General features: G+C 42.5%; 1 protein-coding gene across 1 annotated transcript in view; it reads left to right on the top strand.

The window, feature by feature from the left end:
• LOC126298546 (uncharacterized) overlaps window positions 1-19363 on the top strand; it is a 439384-nt gene that overhangs the window by 254368 nt on the left and 165653 nt on the right. The window contains exon 5 of the mRNA XM_049989905.1: window positions 16885-17199. Coding sequence (XP_049845862.1) covers window positions 16885-17199 — 315 coding nt within the window. The remainder of the gene's footprint in view (window positions 1-16884; window positions 17200-19363) is intronic.

Below are 19363 nucleotides of genomic sequence, written 5' to 3'. Positions count from 1 at the left end.
TAGAGTGACCAACATGTTCTCCAGACATGAACCCTATCGAACATGCCTGGGATAGATTGAAAAGAGCTGTATATGGACGACGTGACCCACCAACCACTCTGAGCTATCTACGCCGAATCGCCGTTGAGGAGTGGGACAATCTGGACCAACAGTGCCTTGATGAACTTGTGGATAGTATGCCAAGACGAATACAGGCATGCATCAATGCAAGAGGACGTGCTAACGGGTATTATAGGTACCAGTGTGTACAGCAATCTGGCCCACCGCCTCTGAAGGTCTCGCTGCATGGTGGTACAACATGCAGTGTGTGGTTTTCATGAGCAATAAAAAGGGCGGATTAATGTTTATGTTGATCTCTGTTCCAATTTTCTGTACAGGTTCCGGAACTCTCGGAATCGAGGTGAGGCAAAACTTTTTTTAATGTATGTGCTATCAAGTGTTTCACCGTGTCCTTGTGGAGGATATTGTGTGTAACTGAAATTATTCTTTTGCAATTGTACTAGAACATAATTTAATGGAGTCTTACTACCTTTTTGAGCTTTCGTCACGTCCAGTCTTTCTCTTTGACTGTGTGAAACAAATATAGGTGGCACAAACAAATAGTCCGATTACACTGCGATGGGGGGGGGGGGGGGGGGAGGAGGAGGGGGGGGAGGGGGGTGGCGGTGTAAATGGGAAGAAATAGTACACCAGTTGCTTTAAAAACCGACTTTTAACGCAACTAGTGTGCTGTTTCTCCACATCGGCTTTCTTCAAAAACATTTGCTGAAAATGATGAACAAAAATCTAAATGACAAGATTCATCTTTGAGGTGTGCGGAGACGTGTGAGGGGAAACGCTGAAGTAATCCTTGCCCGGCGCTACCAACAAAAACTGCAACGTTTAACTGCACCACGCAATTTTGGCACTACAACTGCTAGGCCGCTGACGTTTGCAGAAATGAAAAACAGAGAAGTCGACATGAAGTGATCAAGACAACTCTAATACGTGACGAAATTGAACGATGCGCCCATCGGACGCCTTTTATTGTGCCACTTACATGCAGATATCATATTTAGTAAAGTAGTTCTCGCCAATGGTGAATGTGCATCTTTTTCCTTTCAATTCTTGCTCTAAGGGGGGAAAGCAGGCTTCTTCATCTACTGAATATCTAATAATAAATCAGTAATTAAAAATACAGCTGTAAAACCTGCAGTGTATTTACAATATACATCCGATATTTCTATAGGTCGGTTGGTCGATATTTTTCGTCCTTATGTGGAGAAATCGATATTATATTCGATATATGGAGAGCCAAAAGGAATAAGTTTTAAATATCGATAAATCTGATTTCTGATATTTTTTTTAAAATATCAACAGTTCTACAAGTTAACTGACTACCAATACTCTGCACAGCATTAAAGTCTGATGTTAGTTCCGCCATAGTTCGCCCCTTGTCCTGTTCTACCAGTCTGTCCAGCCTACGACGTCAGAAATTTGTAATGAGCGGTGGCCGCCCAACCCTATGACGTCTGGTCGTGGTTTCACCACGTGCTGAAGACACCTCGGCACTCCTCGGACATCCGACAAGCCGTGCGGTTTCAGAAATGCTCTTGCCGAGCCTACAGGCCATCACAGTCTGCCCTCGGTCAAACTCAGATACATCGCGCGCCTTCCCCATTAAACATACGGCCAGCATTCTCACTGATACGATATCTGTTTGACTAGCAGTCGTTCCTCTCAAGGTGATGGTGCTATCGTTTGGATGGGTTTATATTGATAGTAGGTCGGTGGTCATAATGTTCTGTCAGATCAGTCTATGCCCTATCACGAATGGTTTCAGAGATGGAACACATTTCATGTACACTAGTATTTATTTACTGTATTATTCGATACATTGTCATGTTTCCACATGAACAACAGGTAGTGCCGGCCGGAGTGGTCGAGCGGCTCTAGACGCTACAGTCTAGAACCACGCGACCGCTACGGTCGCAGGTTAGAATCCTGTCTCGGGCATGGATGTGTGTGATGTCCGTAGGTTAGTTAGGTTTAAATAGTCCTAAGTTCTAGGGGACTGATGACCTCAGAAGTTAAGTCCCATAGTGCTCAGAGCCATTTGAACCAATAGCTAGTAAGCATTACAGCATGCGTTTCACAAAGTATCAATTCAGAAATACAGACGGGAAAAAATCTCGACACCAGAAAATAAATATAGAGGAATGAAATTTCGGGAATACTTTTGTCTGGGTAACAAATTTAAGTGATTACCATTGCACGTTCACAATTTATTGAATGTGTGAGGTAATCCATTGTAAATGTGACACGCTGGTACATTAATAACTGTGTAACCGCCAGAATATTGAATGCAAGCATACAAACGTGCATGCATTGTGTTGTATAGGTGCGCGATGTCAGTTTGTGGGATAGAATTCTATACCTTTTTCACTTGGTCGGTCAATAAAGGGACAGTTAACGCTGTTTGTGGATGACGCTGAAGTTGTCCTATGTTGTCCCATATATGTACGATTGGAGACAGGCCAAAGCAACAGGTCGACACTCGGTATAGCATGTTGGGTTACAACAGCCTATGTGGGCGAGCGTTCTCCTGTTGGAAAACCCTCCCTGGAATGCTGTCAATGAATAGTAGATCACGACGTGGAAGCACAAGATTAACATACAAATCTGCAATCACAGTGTGTGGGATGTGTGCTGCTGTCCTATGAAATCGCACTCCAGGCTATAACTCCAAGTGCAGACCCAGTGCGTCTAGCACGCAGACAAGTTGGTACCCCCTAATCAACACATGGCCATCACTCTAACCGAGAAAGATCCACTTCCATCATAAAACGCAACATACCTCCAGCCTGCCCTCAAATGAGCTCTCGCATGACACCTCTGAAGTCGTAAATGGCGGTGGTTTGATGGGCGCTACAGGGCGGCTGTACTGGAGCTGTCCTTGAAGTAACCGATTTGTAACAGTTCTTTGTGTCATTGTGGTGCCAACTGCTGTGCAAATTGATGCTGCAGATGCAGTACGATGCCTCAGAAGCGTGCGCCCAACACGATGGTCTTCCCGGTCGGTTGTGCCATGTGGCCGTCCGGAGCCCCGTCTTCTAGCCAACAGTCACGTGACCACCGCAGCCAGCGATCATGTACAGTGGCTACGTTCGTGCCTAGGTCTGTTCTACAGTACCGCAGAAGGAACATTTCGGCTTCTCGTAACCCTCGTTCAATCTTAGTGAGCTGTTGATAATTGCGTCTTCGTCGCCTTAAAGGCATTCTTGACTAACGTCCAATCTCAGAGGAGACTGAAGATGACGACCGTTATAGCGTGTATTTAGCGCAAACCTGAATTGCATCCTCATAGTGGCGCCACTAGTGCTCTCTTATGCGACTGGCACGAAATCTGAATATACGTTATTTTCCGTCTGTAGAAACACGCCTACCAATTTCCTTTTATGTCGCATAGCTCCTTCTTGGTATTGCGACCTTTTTTTCCGTCAGCTCAAAAATTTTTAACGCATTCGCCTCCAAGCATTATCGAACAAGTCACATTATAGCTACTGTACAGTTCACAATGAGTTTTCGAATATCCCACCGTCAATTTCAATGCATTTCTGCGGTCATGGGAGAACAAGTTGTGTTGCTTGTCTGTCTGTCTGTCTGTCTCTGCACCTTCCCTAATGAGAGACCAACTTCCATGATACGACCAGGCAGTTCATCTCGTGTGTTCACCTTTCGTCTGTACAGCTCAGAGTTCATCCAACCCCATAATGGCATGAAGTCTTGGTGTCCATTTAATTCTATTACCACGACCAAACCAGCGATTAAGGCAAGTGTGCCACTAGCCCAGAAAGAAACGTACATTACATCTTTTCTATCTCGAAAACCACTCGGAATAGGGCATATGTAAGTATGAAGTTTTATGATTCAAATGAGCGTTTCTGTGATATGCCTTAATATTTACCATTGCTTCTGAGACTCCATGTATAGTGAAGTTTCTTGGGTACTTATTTGCAGTTATTAAGTGAGCTTTTATGTAAAATACGTTTCTCGAAACAATGAGTGTGTTCTGTTTAATTTGTAAGTGTTACGTTTGTAGTGTTCATGGGAAATAGATTGCTAAATGTGATGGCAACTTGCTGCTGTGTAATATTTGAAGCGTATTTTTAAGCCATGTAACTGTGTCGTAGTCAATTGACAGCGATTTAATGAAGGACACGAAAGTAGTTGCACTTCTCTCATCATTAATTCTGTACTGGTAAGCTGCACAACTCTCTTCCATTCAGGAATTTCTGGCAGCTGTAAGTGGGTTGCACTGAGTAGAGCCACTTACACCCCCCCCCCCCCCTCCCACACACACACACACACACACACACACACACACACAAACACAGTAAATCCTGCAAGGCTGGATATGGGCCTCTAGACCTCTTCAGATGTTGGGAGAGCAAGGGCTGGGGTAATGCATTTGACATCTCTGATTCTGTTAAAAGTATTGCAGTCATTGATTGCGGAGACAATGAGACCGACATTGTCGAATACATATTAACAGAATGTTACACTTGGGGCAGGTCCTCAGTGTGGTAGACAGTTGACAGCTCGACTTTTGCAAACCTATGAAGGAGGGAAGTGCTTGACAACAATTCAGCGATCTATCTTGCCCAACCGTCCGCAGCTCGTCGTTTAGTGGCTAGCGTTGTTACCTCTATCACGGGGTTCCGGGTTCGATTCCCGACTGGGTGGGGGATTTTTCTCTGCCAGGGGAATGGGTGTTTCTGTTGTCATCATGATCGTCATCATCTTCATTCGTTATCGTTGCTAGATTGGATTGAGTTAAAAATTGGATTGTGTAAAAATTGGGAGTTTGTATGGGCGCTGATGACATCGCAGCTGAGCGCCCCCACAAACTAAACATCACCATCATTTCCCCCTCCGCCTATTCCTTTGATACGGCACTACTACACACAAATGTGGTACATACATTTAACAATTCTTCTTAACCCACTTTATTTGTAAATAAAAATTAATTTTACACCATTAAAAACTATTTTTAATAATCTGCGATTTTCGTTATCCTCCAACGCAGTGGATATTAATCCTAGAGAAAAAAAATGAATAAGACCGTTTCTGTAGAAAATTTAAAGTAGTTTTTTTTGTGCGTAGGACACTGTCGTTACTAGCTGCGGTTTTAGAGTTATCCAAGAAAAATTTTTAATTTGTCACTTTAAACACCCCTTCATCTCCACAATCACACGCCACAGGTCAGGGCTTTTTAGAATGTGAAACGTCCCCCTAGAAAAATTATACGTGACTGTGCTTAAACTGACACACAATATTTTTAGCGCAACGCAATCTGACTTTCAAAAATCCCTACAAAAGAATGGCCCTGACTAACATTAACCTATACCTTTCACAAATCACTTACCTCGCCAAAAATCTTCGTTACTCGAACTACTGCAATACAGCGAGCGCCACAACTGCCAGCTAAATAAAAGATTCAAACTACGGAAGGCACTAACTACTGATAGGCATAGTTAGCGAATGAACGATTTTAATAGAGAACAATGTATTTACCTTAATAGTATCCATTCTTACAAATTTCAAAACTCCGCCATCTCTCTCCCCACATCCACCACTGCTGGCGGCTCACCTCCAACTGCGCAACGCTATGCGCTGTTAACATCCAGCTGCCCAACACTACAATGGCGAGTATTACAACAATGCCAACCAGCCACTGACTGCACACAGCACAGCCAGTGATTTTTCATACAGAGCGCTATGTGGCGTTACGAATAAAAAAAACCTAAACAGCCTACTTACATAGCCCCCATGCTCCTCACAAAAAATTTTACAAATTGTTTTGGGCAGTGGCCAATACAGATTTGAAAAAATTTTTCATAATTACAATAACAAATAAATGAAATGCACACACTTACCGATACAATGTTGGTCAAAAGCTAAAATTATCTCACAGTCCATAAAGACAGTCCTGATCGTTCATCACAGTAAAATAGCAGTGTTTTTACTCAATGTCTGAGCAGTAACAGAAAATGCACACGGAAGTAGTGGATTTCCATGCAGTCTTGAAGAAGTAGTGTTGACCTTCCAACGGAAAGACATGCTGACAGGTAATGGGCCACAACAGAGCAAACACACAGCAGAGTCAGTCGAAGTATTGAAGAATATTGGAAGGTTGGTCATCACAGAGCAGACCCACTGTAGTCCTAGTGGAGATTATGGTATTGGTGGGCCACCAGAGGTGCAGACCCACTGCAGTCCTTGTAGAAATAATGGTATTGATAGGCCATCGAAGGTGCAGACCGACTTCAGTCCTTGTAGAGATGGCCAGCAGCCATCTGTTGCGACTGTGCAGGTGCACAATCACCATCGAAGAGTCTTGTGGACAATATAGCAAGTCCATAAACCACCACTTGTCCACTCACAAAGAATTTGTTTGAAATGTCCTTAGAACCAGCAATGCTGTTATCCAGTCCCTTGCTGAATTATTAGCACACGTGCAAACACTATTATCCATATACTATGACCAACAGAAACGTGAGACGTGAAATGTAATTTACAAGTTACTTAATATGATGAACTGGTGTCAATTACAATTTTATAACATGAGAATACAATAACAAAGGTACAAAATACTTTATTAAAGAACGTAACAATACAGATAACATTTGCAGTAATACAGGCTTCACAAAAGAATGGAAATAGCAAATACATCAGTGTTACAAAAATTACGACATAAGTACATACATAAAGATCAGAATAACTTTTGAAACATCAACTTCACATATGAGCAACAAAACAGAACAGATAAATAATGTCTAAACATCTTTACAAAGTAAATAACATATTATTAGAAAACTTCTACAACATAAATCTTATTAGCTAAACACATAGACAGGACAAACACAGATTCCCATAGCGTAATAACACAAAATATGGGACAGGGTTTGTTTTCAGTGTGACATTTGGTACTGCAGTCCAACCCAAAACTTCATTCTGTAGATCTTTCGTCGTATCTCAACATTTGTTTCCACCAAAATATCCTATCCAAGTATGCTTTCTGTATTTTGTTCACATCCTCTTCCAAAAATAGTTTTTCTCCACTGTACACTACTTTTTTGGCCTAATCATTTTCTTATAACTTCTTAATGCATTTCTTCCAATTCCTCATAGTTAGTTTCTTATATAGTCTACCCCCTCTTAAGTTAACTTAAAATCTACTGAGCTCATATGCTTAACTAAGGGACGAGGCAATGCAGCAGCACAAAACAATTAATACAAACTGCAATGACAAAAAAATGCAACTAAGCAAAGCAAGCAGCAATAAATGTAATAACTTATACCTAAACATGACAAACCCACAAGCAGAAAAAATAGTGCACTAAAGACAACAACGCAGATAAGGGAAATGTATATTCACATCTTAATGTCTATATAACTAAAGTGGTGTACCGCAAAAACGTATTCTATGAAATAAATTACCAAGAACTTGAAAAGAAAATTATGTATGCAGTTCCTGTGAAGGGAAATGTCTTTTTGTGCTCCCTCATTTTTTGGAAGTATATCACATTATTATTATATACTGGATGTGTAGACAGAAAATATTTATATTAGTACATCTATAAAATTTTATTTTAACCAATGCTGCAGTGCAGCTAGAAACTAGATATTAAACAAAATAGGCAAAGCAAGGCGTGAAACGTCATTCGCTAGCCATAAGGCATTTCACAATGCAGTAAACAATCTTCCAACTAGCAAGACAATAGACATGAAACGTTTTTCATCATTTCATTTGGCATTTTAGTAAGTATCATAAATTAAGAACTCTACAGTGTAATCAAGTTTTCAAGTTTGAGGGTGTCGTATTTACGATGCTTTCTCCAAAGGAATGTCAATAGCGAGGAAAATAGCCTCTTTTTTTTCTCTCCACCTGTTCCTCTGACAGGCACACACTAATGCTTTTTTTCAAGGCGTCTGTCGCGCAGCTGGGTGCCCACGACGCATTACGTGCAGGTGGTCACTTAACTTTCTTACCGAAATATTTACGACAGCAATTTCCGCTACAGTGACAGTCTCATATAAAAATATTTTCACAGGTTGAGAATTTGCGTTACAAATGTGTAGAAAATAAAATCCTATAAATATAACAGTGTCCAAAAAAATTTTCATCGGCATTGTGGTACATTCACGCATTTACATACATTTCATAACTCTTAAAGTACGATTCTTGGTTTCCAGCAACCTTTTTCACAAACCAGAGTCCCTAACAACTACTCATTATTCCTTACCTTATTATACATATACATATTCGTCGACACTTCAATATTTCATCATAAGAAATACGTAGCATAATCAAATTCCTCATATACGGTAGCATCATCTTATTGATCATAAACATATCTAAACAGCATAATACACATCGTCGTCGTAATAATATCATAACATCTCGGTCAATTCTCAAAATCGTCGTAGCTTCCTCCAATAATTTCAAAACCTAAAAAAATTCTCTGCTCATTTCAATAGTGTCATCTACCACAAACGTACTTTAAAAATCATGATCCCATACCAAATACAGCATTCAAAGCTCTCATAATATCACAATGGTTCCGAAAAAATATGAACATTTAACTAAGTACAGACGAAATACAATTTCATAAGTGGGAAGTTATCCAAATGTGTAATTGCGTAAACATCTGTCACTGATGCAGTAAAATAAATATTTGTCTCTCTCATTTAAATGATCAGATAGCTCTGTAATTCTTTTAGAGAAATATGGTACCGATGTGTAAAGTTATATAAGCAAATACCATATTAGCTAGGGCTCCTTGTGCTTGCCATACACATGGTACACAAAGTAAGCGTGTACTCCCCCTGAGGATTAATGTAATTATACCCTCAGGTGTTACAGATTACAGCAATGGAATAAAATGTATCACGGAAAACCTTTGTAATTAAAAAATCTTGAAAAATAAATGGTTTAAGTACAAAATTAATCACTCAAATGCGTGACCTGTAGTGCTAAATGTGCGTCTTACTGTAAGATAACTCTGTGGAAGTGTCGTAGTTATCGTCCTCTGTAAGCAAAGTTCTGCTGAAGTCAATGTACTTACCTCATCATAAACGAAAGTGAAATGCTTTGCGTATAGATATCGTAGTTATTACGTACCTTACCGTGATCAAGAAAGTACTGTAATGTAACGTATTGTTGTGCTACGGAAAAGGCTGTCTCACTGTAGCTATACCACAAAAGTTACTACTAAAACATGTTTTACTTTCCAGAATAATTCAGAAAAACTGTGCAGATATAAAACAGATACACCGCAAAAGCAACAATGTAAATCGTGTCACATATTAGTAGCGTCGTGATAAAATCGTGTAGTTGTCACATAAACTAACCACTGTGTCATCTGGTATCTCACAGAAAGTACTTTAAATCCAGAATTTATCTTCAAGTAAACCAAAATGTTGCATTAAAATCTCATTAGCAGTACCAGTATATGTCCTAAATATGTAAGCCTGATGGTCGTTACGTAATCGTGCAACTAACAAGCAAGAATGTACAAATACAACACTGTGTCGTCTGTTAACTATAACAATGCATTCGTAATAACTGTCTAAATATGTTCCCTAGATTCTAGACTGGGTAGTTAATTTCAAACATTGTTGCATGTTAACAGTTTCTAAGTGTGACAAAAGAGTACTAGTAACGTGAAGCGGAAAGTATTATGGCAGAGGCTAAGTTAAAAAGCAGATTATCTCTCAAGAAACGGTTTTACATGTGAAATGTGGTGCAATCCTTTACTCTTTCTAGTACGCAAAGTTTCAACTTCAACGCAATTATATGTCGCTAAGGAATGCTAAAATTTTTCTCAAGGTTAGCGTGTATGTTATTTTTCTCTGAGCCAGCCGGCGCACGCGGCTGCCTGCAATGTGAGTCATTGTCTGTCTCTTTGTTGGCGCGCGCCGTTATTGGGATTAGGAGACCTAACTTGCCGAGAGGGCCGAGCCCTGTTTGAATCCTGCCAGTTCTGATGAAATTCAGGTCTGTCGTTATGATTATATCGTCTGTCGTCATGTCGGTAGTTCCTGTAATTTCTTTCTTGTCGGTTAAGTGGTGGAGAATTTCTCCCGGAATTATCACTGCATGGTGGACTGTTGTGTCTGAAGTTATTCTGTCTCCCGTGATAATAATAGTTCTGGTTGCCATATTGTCTGTTTCTATGATTGCCTGTGTCATATTCATTACTACGGAAATGCGATCTATCTCTGTAACTATTACTCTGCCAGTGGTTGTCATATGGGTGGTGTCTGTATTGGTCACGATTTACGTTGTGAGAATAGCCTTGTCGTGTCCAGTTATTATTTCTTTCAGAGCGGAATTGTGACGGATGTGACCTGTAATTGTTGTGTTCCTGTTTTCGCGTTCCGGGATTCTCAGTGTCAATTTCCAGTTCTTGTAACAGTCCCTGAAAAGCTTCAGTGTCCTCTTTGCAACGTCCTGCCAAAATAATATGTCGCAAATGTTCAGGCAATTTGATTAAGCAAATGTGGATGAGTTCTGAGGGGCTGTATGGGTTTGACAGGTACTGATTTTTGTGCAACACGTCTTCAAAATATTTCACAAGACTGGAGAATTCAGATCGTTCGAAATGTTACATCATTATGATGCTATGTTTTACTCGTTCTTGTGTAGCTTGAGACCAATATGCTGTGAGAAAGGCATGATAAAATTCTCCTTCACTGTGACAATCGTGAATGACCGATCGCATTCTTACAGCTGGTTCATTCTCCAAGTAGCCACACATAAATTCTAATCTGTGCTCTAATGACCAGTTGGGAGGAAAACAATGAGAGAATTGATGGAGCCACGCTTGTGGATGAATGTCGTTGCCAGAATTCTTAAATGTTTTGAATTTACGTGTAGTAATGAACAGCTTATAGTCAAAATCATCGTGTCGGATGGTAGGATATCGGTCATTGTTACGTCATGTCGGCGGTTCCATCTCAAAATTCGGTGCACCTTGCCAATTTCTTTCATAATTTCCGAAATGCCCTGTGTTATTATTTTGTGGCTTTGCCGTATTTCTAAGTCCCTCTTCCCGTGTTGGAGCGCGAGTGTCCTCTGAAATACGTAATTCTTGTATTACCTGTGTCAGCTGATCTTGTACTTCCCGTATTTCTCTTTGGTGTTGCGTATTAATTTGATTCTGGTTTTGTTTGAATTTCCTAATTTGTTCGCACTCTTCTGTATCATTCAGATCATCATCTACTTTTGCAGATAAGTTAATGAACTGATCCGAAAGTTCGGCTACTTTCTCCGATAGTGAAATTATTTCCTGTGTGTGTTTTTCTGAACCAAGTTTCAGAGTGTCCATTTGTGTTGAAATCGTATCTACTGTGTCCTTTAAGTTTTCCTGATTTTTTGCAAGTTGCGTAACCGAATCGGTAGATGCAACTGAGTTAATTTTAGCTTGCAAGGTCTCATGATTTTCATGAACAATAGTTTGCAGTTCTTTTATGGATGCTTCGTGATTCTGTAATGCATTTTCATGCCGCGAAAAAATAGGTTGAAAATGCTCACAAATTTATGTTTTTACGTCATTACAGACTTTTTTGACATTTCGATTCGATTTTATGTAATTCAGTAGTTAAATCTTCACGTGTTTGTTGAAGCGTATGTTCCATTGAGTCTAACTTTTGAAGCTTTTGTTCCATTGCGTCTAACTTTTGCTGTGTTTGTCTCTGATTTTGTTCCATTGTGTCTAACGTTTGAAGCTTTTGCTGTGTTTGTCTCTGATTTTGTTCCATTCAGCCTACTTACGTATGTTGTACAAAAGTTTTCGACTACAGGAATTTTCCCCAATTTTTCTTCGTTGACTCAACTATTAGTGGGACAGAACATATGCTGTAAATAAAACCTTTGGCGCAAATTTGTAATATGTGTAATGTGGTTTATTAAAATAGAATCACGTTGAACTTATTCTTCACGTGTTCTAAAATGTACACAAATCCATGTCAATACTCTATTATTTCCAGTGTTTCAGAAATACTTCGCAGCCAAGCACTCACAGTTTTGTACTGTCTCACTGTTTCCAATTCAGAACTGTTTACGGTTAACTTCCTCCGAAAAAAATAGCCAAGGCGTTGAGGGAACAGGGGTGGTAGTGTCACATTTGATGCACACACAAAACGGGTCTGAATCTGCCAGCGTCCAATCCCATATTGTGCATTTTCTCATTGCTTTCATACGTGTCCGTAGTTTAAGGCGTTCTTCACTTCGAGCGTATTCAGAACAAGAACGGATTCAGTTGTTAAAAATGACTGAGTTAACGTTTTATAAACCGTCACGAACTTAGAATGAATTTCCATTGGAGATAAAAAGTTCAAAACAAATAATTTTATGTATTTGGTGTCTGTTCTTTCGCACGGCCAATGATTCCTTCATTGCAAATGCACTCCAAGCTCGAACGCTTACGGAAATCGGTGAGATCCACGAGTAATAAAGCTAATCAGCAGGGCCACTCTATCAGTAATGTGTAGTATAAGTTGAGAATTTGGGTCTGACGGGAGGCGTGCTGGGGTAGTCCATGCGGCTATGATGAGCACTGTGTCCGGATGGCGTAGTGGTCAGCGCACGTGCCTAGTAAGCAGGAGGCCCAGGTTCGAATCCTGACCCGGCATAAATTTTCACCTTGCCCCACTGATATAAATCAATGCCTGCTGGTAGCTAATATCTCTCTCTCTCTCTCTCTCTCTCTCTCTCTCTCTCTCTCTCCCTCTCCCTCCCCCTCTCGCTCGCTCACTCACTCACTCACTCACTCGCTCTGTGCGTGTAAACAGTTTCTTCTTCAGAACATAGCGCGAACATAAACGACACGTGGGTACAGAATCAGACCGACGTGAATATAATTCAACGTTTGGCACGTGACCGTTGATGGCACGCCCTTGCCACGTGTAATGCCACTCAGAAAAGTAAGAGTAAAATTACGACGGACATAGTAAAAAATGTTGATTGATATACAATCAAGTGACAAAAGTCGTGGGATATATCCTAATATCGTGTCGGATCTCCTTTTGGCCGGCGTGGTGCAGCAACTCGACGTGGCATGGACTCAACAAGTCGTTGGAGGTTCCCTGCAGAAATATTGAGCCATGCCTTCTCTATAGCCGTTCATAACTGCGAAAGTGTTGCCGGTGCGGTATTTTGTGCACGAACTGACCTCCAGGTTATGTCTCATAAATGTTCAATGGGATTCATGTTGTCAATCTGGGTGGTCAAATCATTCGCTCGAATTGTCCAGAATGTTTTTCAAACCAGTCGTGAACAGTTGTGGCCGATGACGTGACGGATTGTCATCCACAAAAATTACATCGTTTTTTCGTCTCCATTTGCAGAGCACAATCATTTCCTGTCAATGATCGGTTCAGTTGGACCAGAGGACGGAGTCCATACTGTGTAAACACAGCCCACACCATTATGGAGCCATTAGCTGCTAGCATATTGCCTTGTTGACGACAGTGGGTCTGTGGCTTCGTGGGGTCTACGCCACACTCAAACCCTACCATCAGCTCTTACCAACTGAAATCGGAACTCTTCTGAACAGGACATAGTTTTCCAGTCGTCTGAGATCCAATCGACAAGATCCCGAACCCAGGAGAGGCGCTGCTGGTGATGTCGTGCTGTTAGAGCAAAGGCACCCGAGTTGGTCTTCTGCAGCCATTGGAATTTAACGCCAGAATTTGCTGGACTGTCCTAACGGTTATGTTATTCGTTCGTCCCACGTTGCTTTCTGCAGTTATTTTGTGCAGCGTTGCTTGTCCGTTAGCACGGACATCTCTGCGCAAATGTTGCTGCTCTCGGTCGTTAAGTAAAGGCCGTCGGCCAATGCGTTGTCTATTGTGAGAGATAATCCCTGAAATTTGGTATTCTCAGCACACTCTTGTCTCTGTGGGTCTCAGAATATAGAATTTACTAACGATTTTCGAAGTAATGTCCCATGCTTCTAGCTCCAACTACTATTTCGCTTTCAAAGTCATGTAATTCCCACCTTGTGGCCATAACAGTACGAGCTAACATCGCAGAGATCTTCGAGCTCACATGCGGTTCCTCTTCGTCGAAATGTCTTGGCTCAAACTTGGCAAGGGGTTGAACCGCACGTATCGCATTACACACCGTAAATTAGACACTTGTGACCCTTTTGTTAAATTGTCTGCCTGATGGCAAGTTTGCGAAATACAAATTTAACATAACATACAATACAGTAATAATAATATCGGGAACTAAATTAACGACCCATAAATGATGTAGGCCACACTGTTGCGATTGGGTTAGAATAATGTTTATTCAGAAAGCAAACTAATAGCGAAAGTGGTCGCATTTAGAGTTACTGTTACACTCGAGCGCATATCCATTTGACACAGTTCGATCATTCACAATCACACCGCGAAATACAAGTTACCTACGCGAAAAGTAGAGTTCATACCAGGCGCGCGGCTGCTCACCGCTCAGAGAGGAAGTCTCGCGATACCACACAACGCGAAATTTTCTAAGTCGTTTCACTTCCTAGCTCCCTAAAGACTGGCCGTCCGCTTTAGCGTCACTGGACTCGCATTCGGGAGGACGACGGTTCAATCCCGCGTCCGGCCATCCTGATTTAGGTTTTCCGTGATTTCCCTAAATCGTTCCGGGCAAATGCCGGGATGGTTCCCCTGAAAGGGCACGGCCGACTTCCTTCCCCGTCCTTCCCTGATCCGACGAGACCGATGACCTCGCTGTTTGGTCTCTTCCCACAAGCAATCCAACCCAACCCTTTGGTGTCTCCAGCGGAACTGTCCGCTTTCGCGTCTGCGCCAGCAATCCCTCTGCCCGTCCGCGGACGCGTTTTCCGGACGCCAAATGTCCTCGCTCAACTGACAAGGGTAGGTCCCTTTCCTGAAGTCATCCGTCTGATTGGATACAGCTTATTCTACATTATTTTACATTTTAATATATTTAAATAATCAAAGCTTGACCACTTTCAGTTTCTAAATAAAGTAAAAATAACATCCATTACATAATAAATATTAAATTCTTTTACATAAAATATATATACATAAAATATATATTTAAATAATCAAAGCTTGACCACTTTCAGTTTCTAGATAAAGTAAAAATAACATCCATTACATAATAAATATTAAATTCTTTTACATAAAACCAATACAATATCCTTCTTAGCTTTGAATGCCACGGCCAGTAACCTTGCACCAATGTGCTTTCTGAAACTTCCTGGCAGATTAAAACTGTGTGCCGGACCGAGACTCGAACTCGGGACCTCTGCCTTTCGCGGGCAGATGCTCTAGTGCGGAAGTGAAGCTGTGAGGACGGGGAGTGAGTCGTGCTTGGGTAGCTCAGTTGGTAGAGCACTTGCTCGCGAAAGGCAAAGGTCCCGATTTCGAGTCTCAATCCGGCACGCAGTTTTAATCTGCCAGGAAGTTTCATATCAGCGCACACTCCGCTGCAGAGTGGAAATCTCATTCTGGAATGTGCTTTCTGATAAATAAATGAAGAACAAAAGTAACCATTATGCACTAAACTTTACAACAAATATTCCATTACCTAACGATTGAATAAGGTGTCATGCTGTCATCGTTCAGTGCATTTTGTGTGGAGGCAATGATGATTTAATGCTTAACTGTAAATGCGGATAATTTATATTTACTATATCTTTTAAACAAATAAAGTTGCAGAGTTGATATTGACAACATTTGTCATTTTAATGATGCGCTTCTGTATGAAATGAAATGTCGATCGTTAAGATCAACTAAAGGGTTCAGATTTTAGCATTCAGGCCTTTGTTACAAAACTTGTGAATTTCACTTTAATAGTAAATCCTAAACTATTATAGATATGACCAATATTCAAGTTTTATTGGGATCACCATGAAAATTTATGGAGGACGACAGATTAAAATTACTGTGGCTTGATTCCCTGCATGGTTCAAATGGCTCTGAGTACTATGGGACTAAACATCTATGTTCATCAGTCCCCTAGAACTTAGAACTTCTTAAACCTAAGTAACCTAAGGACAGCACACAACACCCAGTCATCACGAGGCAGAGAAAATCCCTGAACCCGGCGGGAATCGAAACCGGTAACTCTCTCGCGGGAAGCGAGAACGCTACCGCACGACCACGAGCTGCGGATTCCCTACATTACTACAGAATTAAATAGTTTCCATAAATGTTTCCCCTTATAGCCGATCTCAGGTCCGCCATATTTAACACTGGTACGCCTCCTCGGGCACCGGACGGCTTCTACTGGGTTTTTTGTATGACGTAGGTTCTGGTCTGTCTCAGTCGCACACTACAGCGCTTAGGCCTCAACAGACAATAGACGCCTGTGAATTCCCCATCTCGTGGTGAATCTGCGCCCTTTATGACACACGGCCCTCGAAGACAGGGTTCGTTCCACAATTTCTGAAGGCTGACTCTTTCGGCTATATATTTAAATGAGAGACCAATGCTCGTTAGGCCACAACACGTCGGATACCTTTTCACACGTATCACCTGAGCAAATAACAGCTCTGCACCGGGATGTGTGTGATGTCCTTAGGTTGGTTAGGTTTAAGTAGTTCTAAGTTCTAGTGGACTGATGACCTCAGATGTTGGGTCTCATAGTGCTCAGAGCCATTTTTTGACAGCTCTGCCAATGCACTGCCCTTTTATACCCTATGTACGCTATTCGGACGCTATCTGTATATGTGCATATCGCTATCGCATGACTTTTGTCAGCTCAGTGAAAGTGTACAGACTATCACAGCCTTCATACACACTACGGAGAAGTTGAAACTTCAGAGAAAGGGAAGGGTTAGCTCTTCCACGGGTGTTGTTTGGCTGTGGCAGCGAGCGCGAGTGGGAGTGGGACTCGTTCGTGGAGACGCCGCTGCTGCCGCCGTATGTGGTGTCGCTGGCGGTGGGCCCGTGGGAGGCGGTGAACGCGTCTGCGCCGGGCGCGGTGCCGGGCAGCTGCTACGTGGTGCCGGGTCGGCAGGGCCGCGCGCGCCAGGCCGCCGCCGCCATCGGCTCGGCGCTCCGAGTCGCCGCAGACGCCGTCATCGGCATCGGCCTGCCGCCCGGGCTCTCCAAGCTCGACTGCGTCATCGTGCCGGACCCCAACATGGACTGGGCCGTGGAGAACTGGGGGCTCCTCACTTTCGGGTAAGTGTCTGCTAACACGTTATGTCGCCACTTTTTTGTTTGGCTCGCCAGTCTTCTGACTGGTTTGGTGTGGCCCGCCACAGTGTCCTGTCTTTATCTCGGATTAGCCAAGTAGGGAAGTGAAACATGGACGGTAAGCAGTTTACACAAGAAGTGAATAGAAACTTTTGAAATGTGACGCTAAAAAAAAGCTGAAGATTAGACTGGTAGATCACGTAACTAATAAGGAGGTACTGAATAAAAGTGGGGAGAAAACAAATTTGTGGCACAACCTGATTAGAAGAAGAGCTCGGTTGATAGGACACATTCTGAGACATCAAGATCTCTTCAGTTTATTATTGGAGGGAAGAGTGGAGGGGGGGGGGGGGGGGGAAGGGGGGTTGAACTAGCAACGAGTGTGGATTCATCTAGCGTTTGTTTGTGTCACCTACTGTATCATCATCTTTTTCAGAAACTATGACGAAACTTACTTTCAGAAAGTCCCACGTAATTCAAGAACTGTGCTGAGGGGGAGCTGCTTGACGAAAAACCCCGGCTAGTACCTAGCACGTGCTTCCCACGCAGACTGCGTGTGGAAGAATGAGTTGGCTAAATAGCAACTTACCAGAGAGCCATTAATCAAAAAAACAACTGTTATTGAAACATCTCGAAACATAGCTGCTTCAAGTCAGTAGTGTGTTGCTAACCTATAGTTTCGTGAAAAATTAAAAACAAGCTCATTTTCAGTCGAAAATGTCCGAAAAAATAACCTACTTGTGAACTGAACTGAATATTCTGATACGACAGAGTGGACTAGGCCTCACATTCGACTATGTGTAGGTGGCACAAACAAACGCTAGATGAATCCACACTCGTTGTTAGTTCAACGACGGAAGGGGCATCAGCGGAGGAGAGATATATAGTAGCAACAGGCCGGGGTGCCCAAGGTTATTAGAGGACACATCACTATGGCAGACGGACGTGTACCGACAGTGTGGTCGCCAATGGAAGTGCCTGATGTCAGCCGGTATGAATGAGCATGTGGGACTAGAGTGTCCGGCGTCCATGAACGCCAACAGACAGTGAATATTGAAAAGGTCATGTCTCGTCAGGTGGTTCGTCGCTGGTATTGCATATTCAAAGAAGAAAGGCAGAGTGTGGATGACGAAGGTCGAAGTGGGCGTCCCTTCCACATCCACAAATTCAAATAACATTGCTAGGGTACAAGACATGATGGTAGCAGACGGGTGCATAACGGTGTCAGACGTGGGGTCGACACTGCTTACGGGCCGTGTTCAGGCCCGTCACTTGCTATATGATGTGACCGAAAAGTGTCTGAAAGATGGGTGCCGAGAAACCTGTCCCTGGATCGCAAGAGTACAGGAATGGGAATTAGCCTCGATCACTTTATGCGGTATGCGTGAGAGGGAAACGCGTTCCCGTTCAGAACCATCACAGGCGATGAGACACGGGTACACCACTTTACCCCAGAATCCAAGGCCACCTCAGTGAAGTGGAAGCAACCAGTTCCCCAGTGACAAAAAAATTCAAAGTGTCACCTACCACAGGAAAGGTTATGTCTTCAGTGTTCTGGAACGCGAAAGGTGTGATTCTTTTTGATTTCCTCCAGCAAGGGTCCATCAATGGGGCATGCTACTGCGGCACCCTCACGAAACTAAGGTCCGCCCTTGGGTGAAAGACACCAGGGCTCTTGAATTTAGATGGTGTGCCCTTGGGTGACAATGCAAAACCACACACAGCAAGGCTCACACATGATCAGATTCGTCGCTTCGGATGAGCGAGATTGGATCACGCGGCCTACAGCCCCGATCTTTCCCCGTCGGACTTTCACCTATTCCGTGCATTGAAATTTGCACTCCTAGGACGTCACTTCCAAACCAATTCTGAGGTGAAGCAGACTGTGTAGCGGTTCCTTGCACTGCAGTGCACCGAGTTTTACCAGAATGGTTCCTTAAACTGATTGCGCCTTATGACAAATATATCAATGTCGGTGGCGACTATGCCATGGTGTATTTGGTGCAGGAAATAAAGTTTGAGTGTGAAAAATACTGACGAAACTCACTTTCGGAACGTCCCTCTTATGTCTGATGTGACGAAGTCCCTGATGATTGTTGGCACCTGACACTTCACTACATAGAACAATAATCCCGTTTACATTGTCCAC

The sequence above is a fragment of the Schistocerca gregaria genome, chromosome X, assembly GCF_023897955.1.
Source record: "Schistocerca gregaria isolate iqSchGreg1 chromosome X, iqSchGreg1.2, whole genome shotgun sequence".
NCBI lineage: Eukaryota > Metazoa > Arthropoda > Insecta > Orthoptera > Acrididae > Schistocerca > Schistocerca gregaria.
Note: the sequence above shows the minus strand (reverse complement) of the source record. Positions and strands in the feature narration are given on the sequence as shown.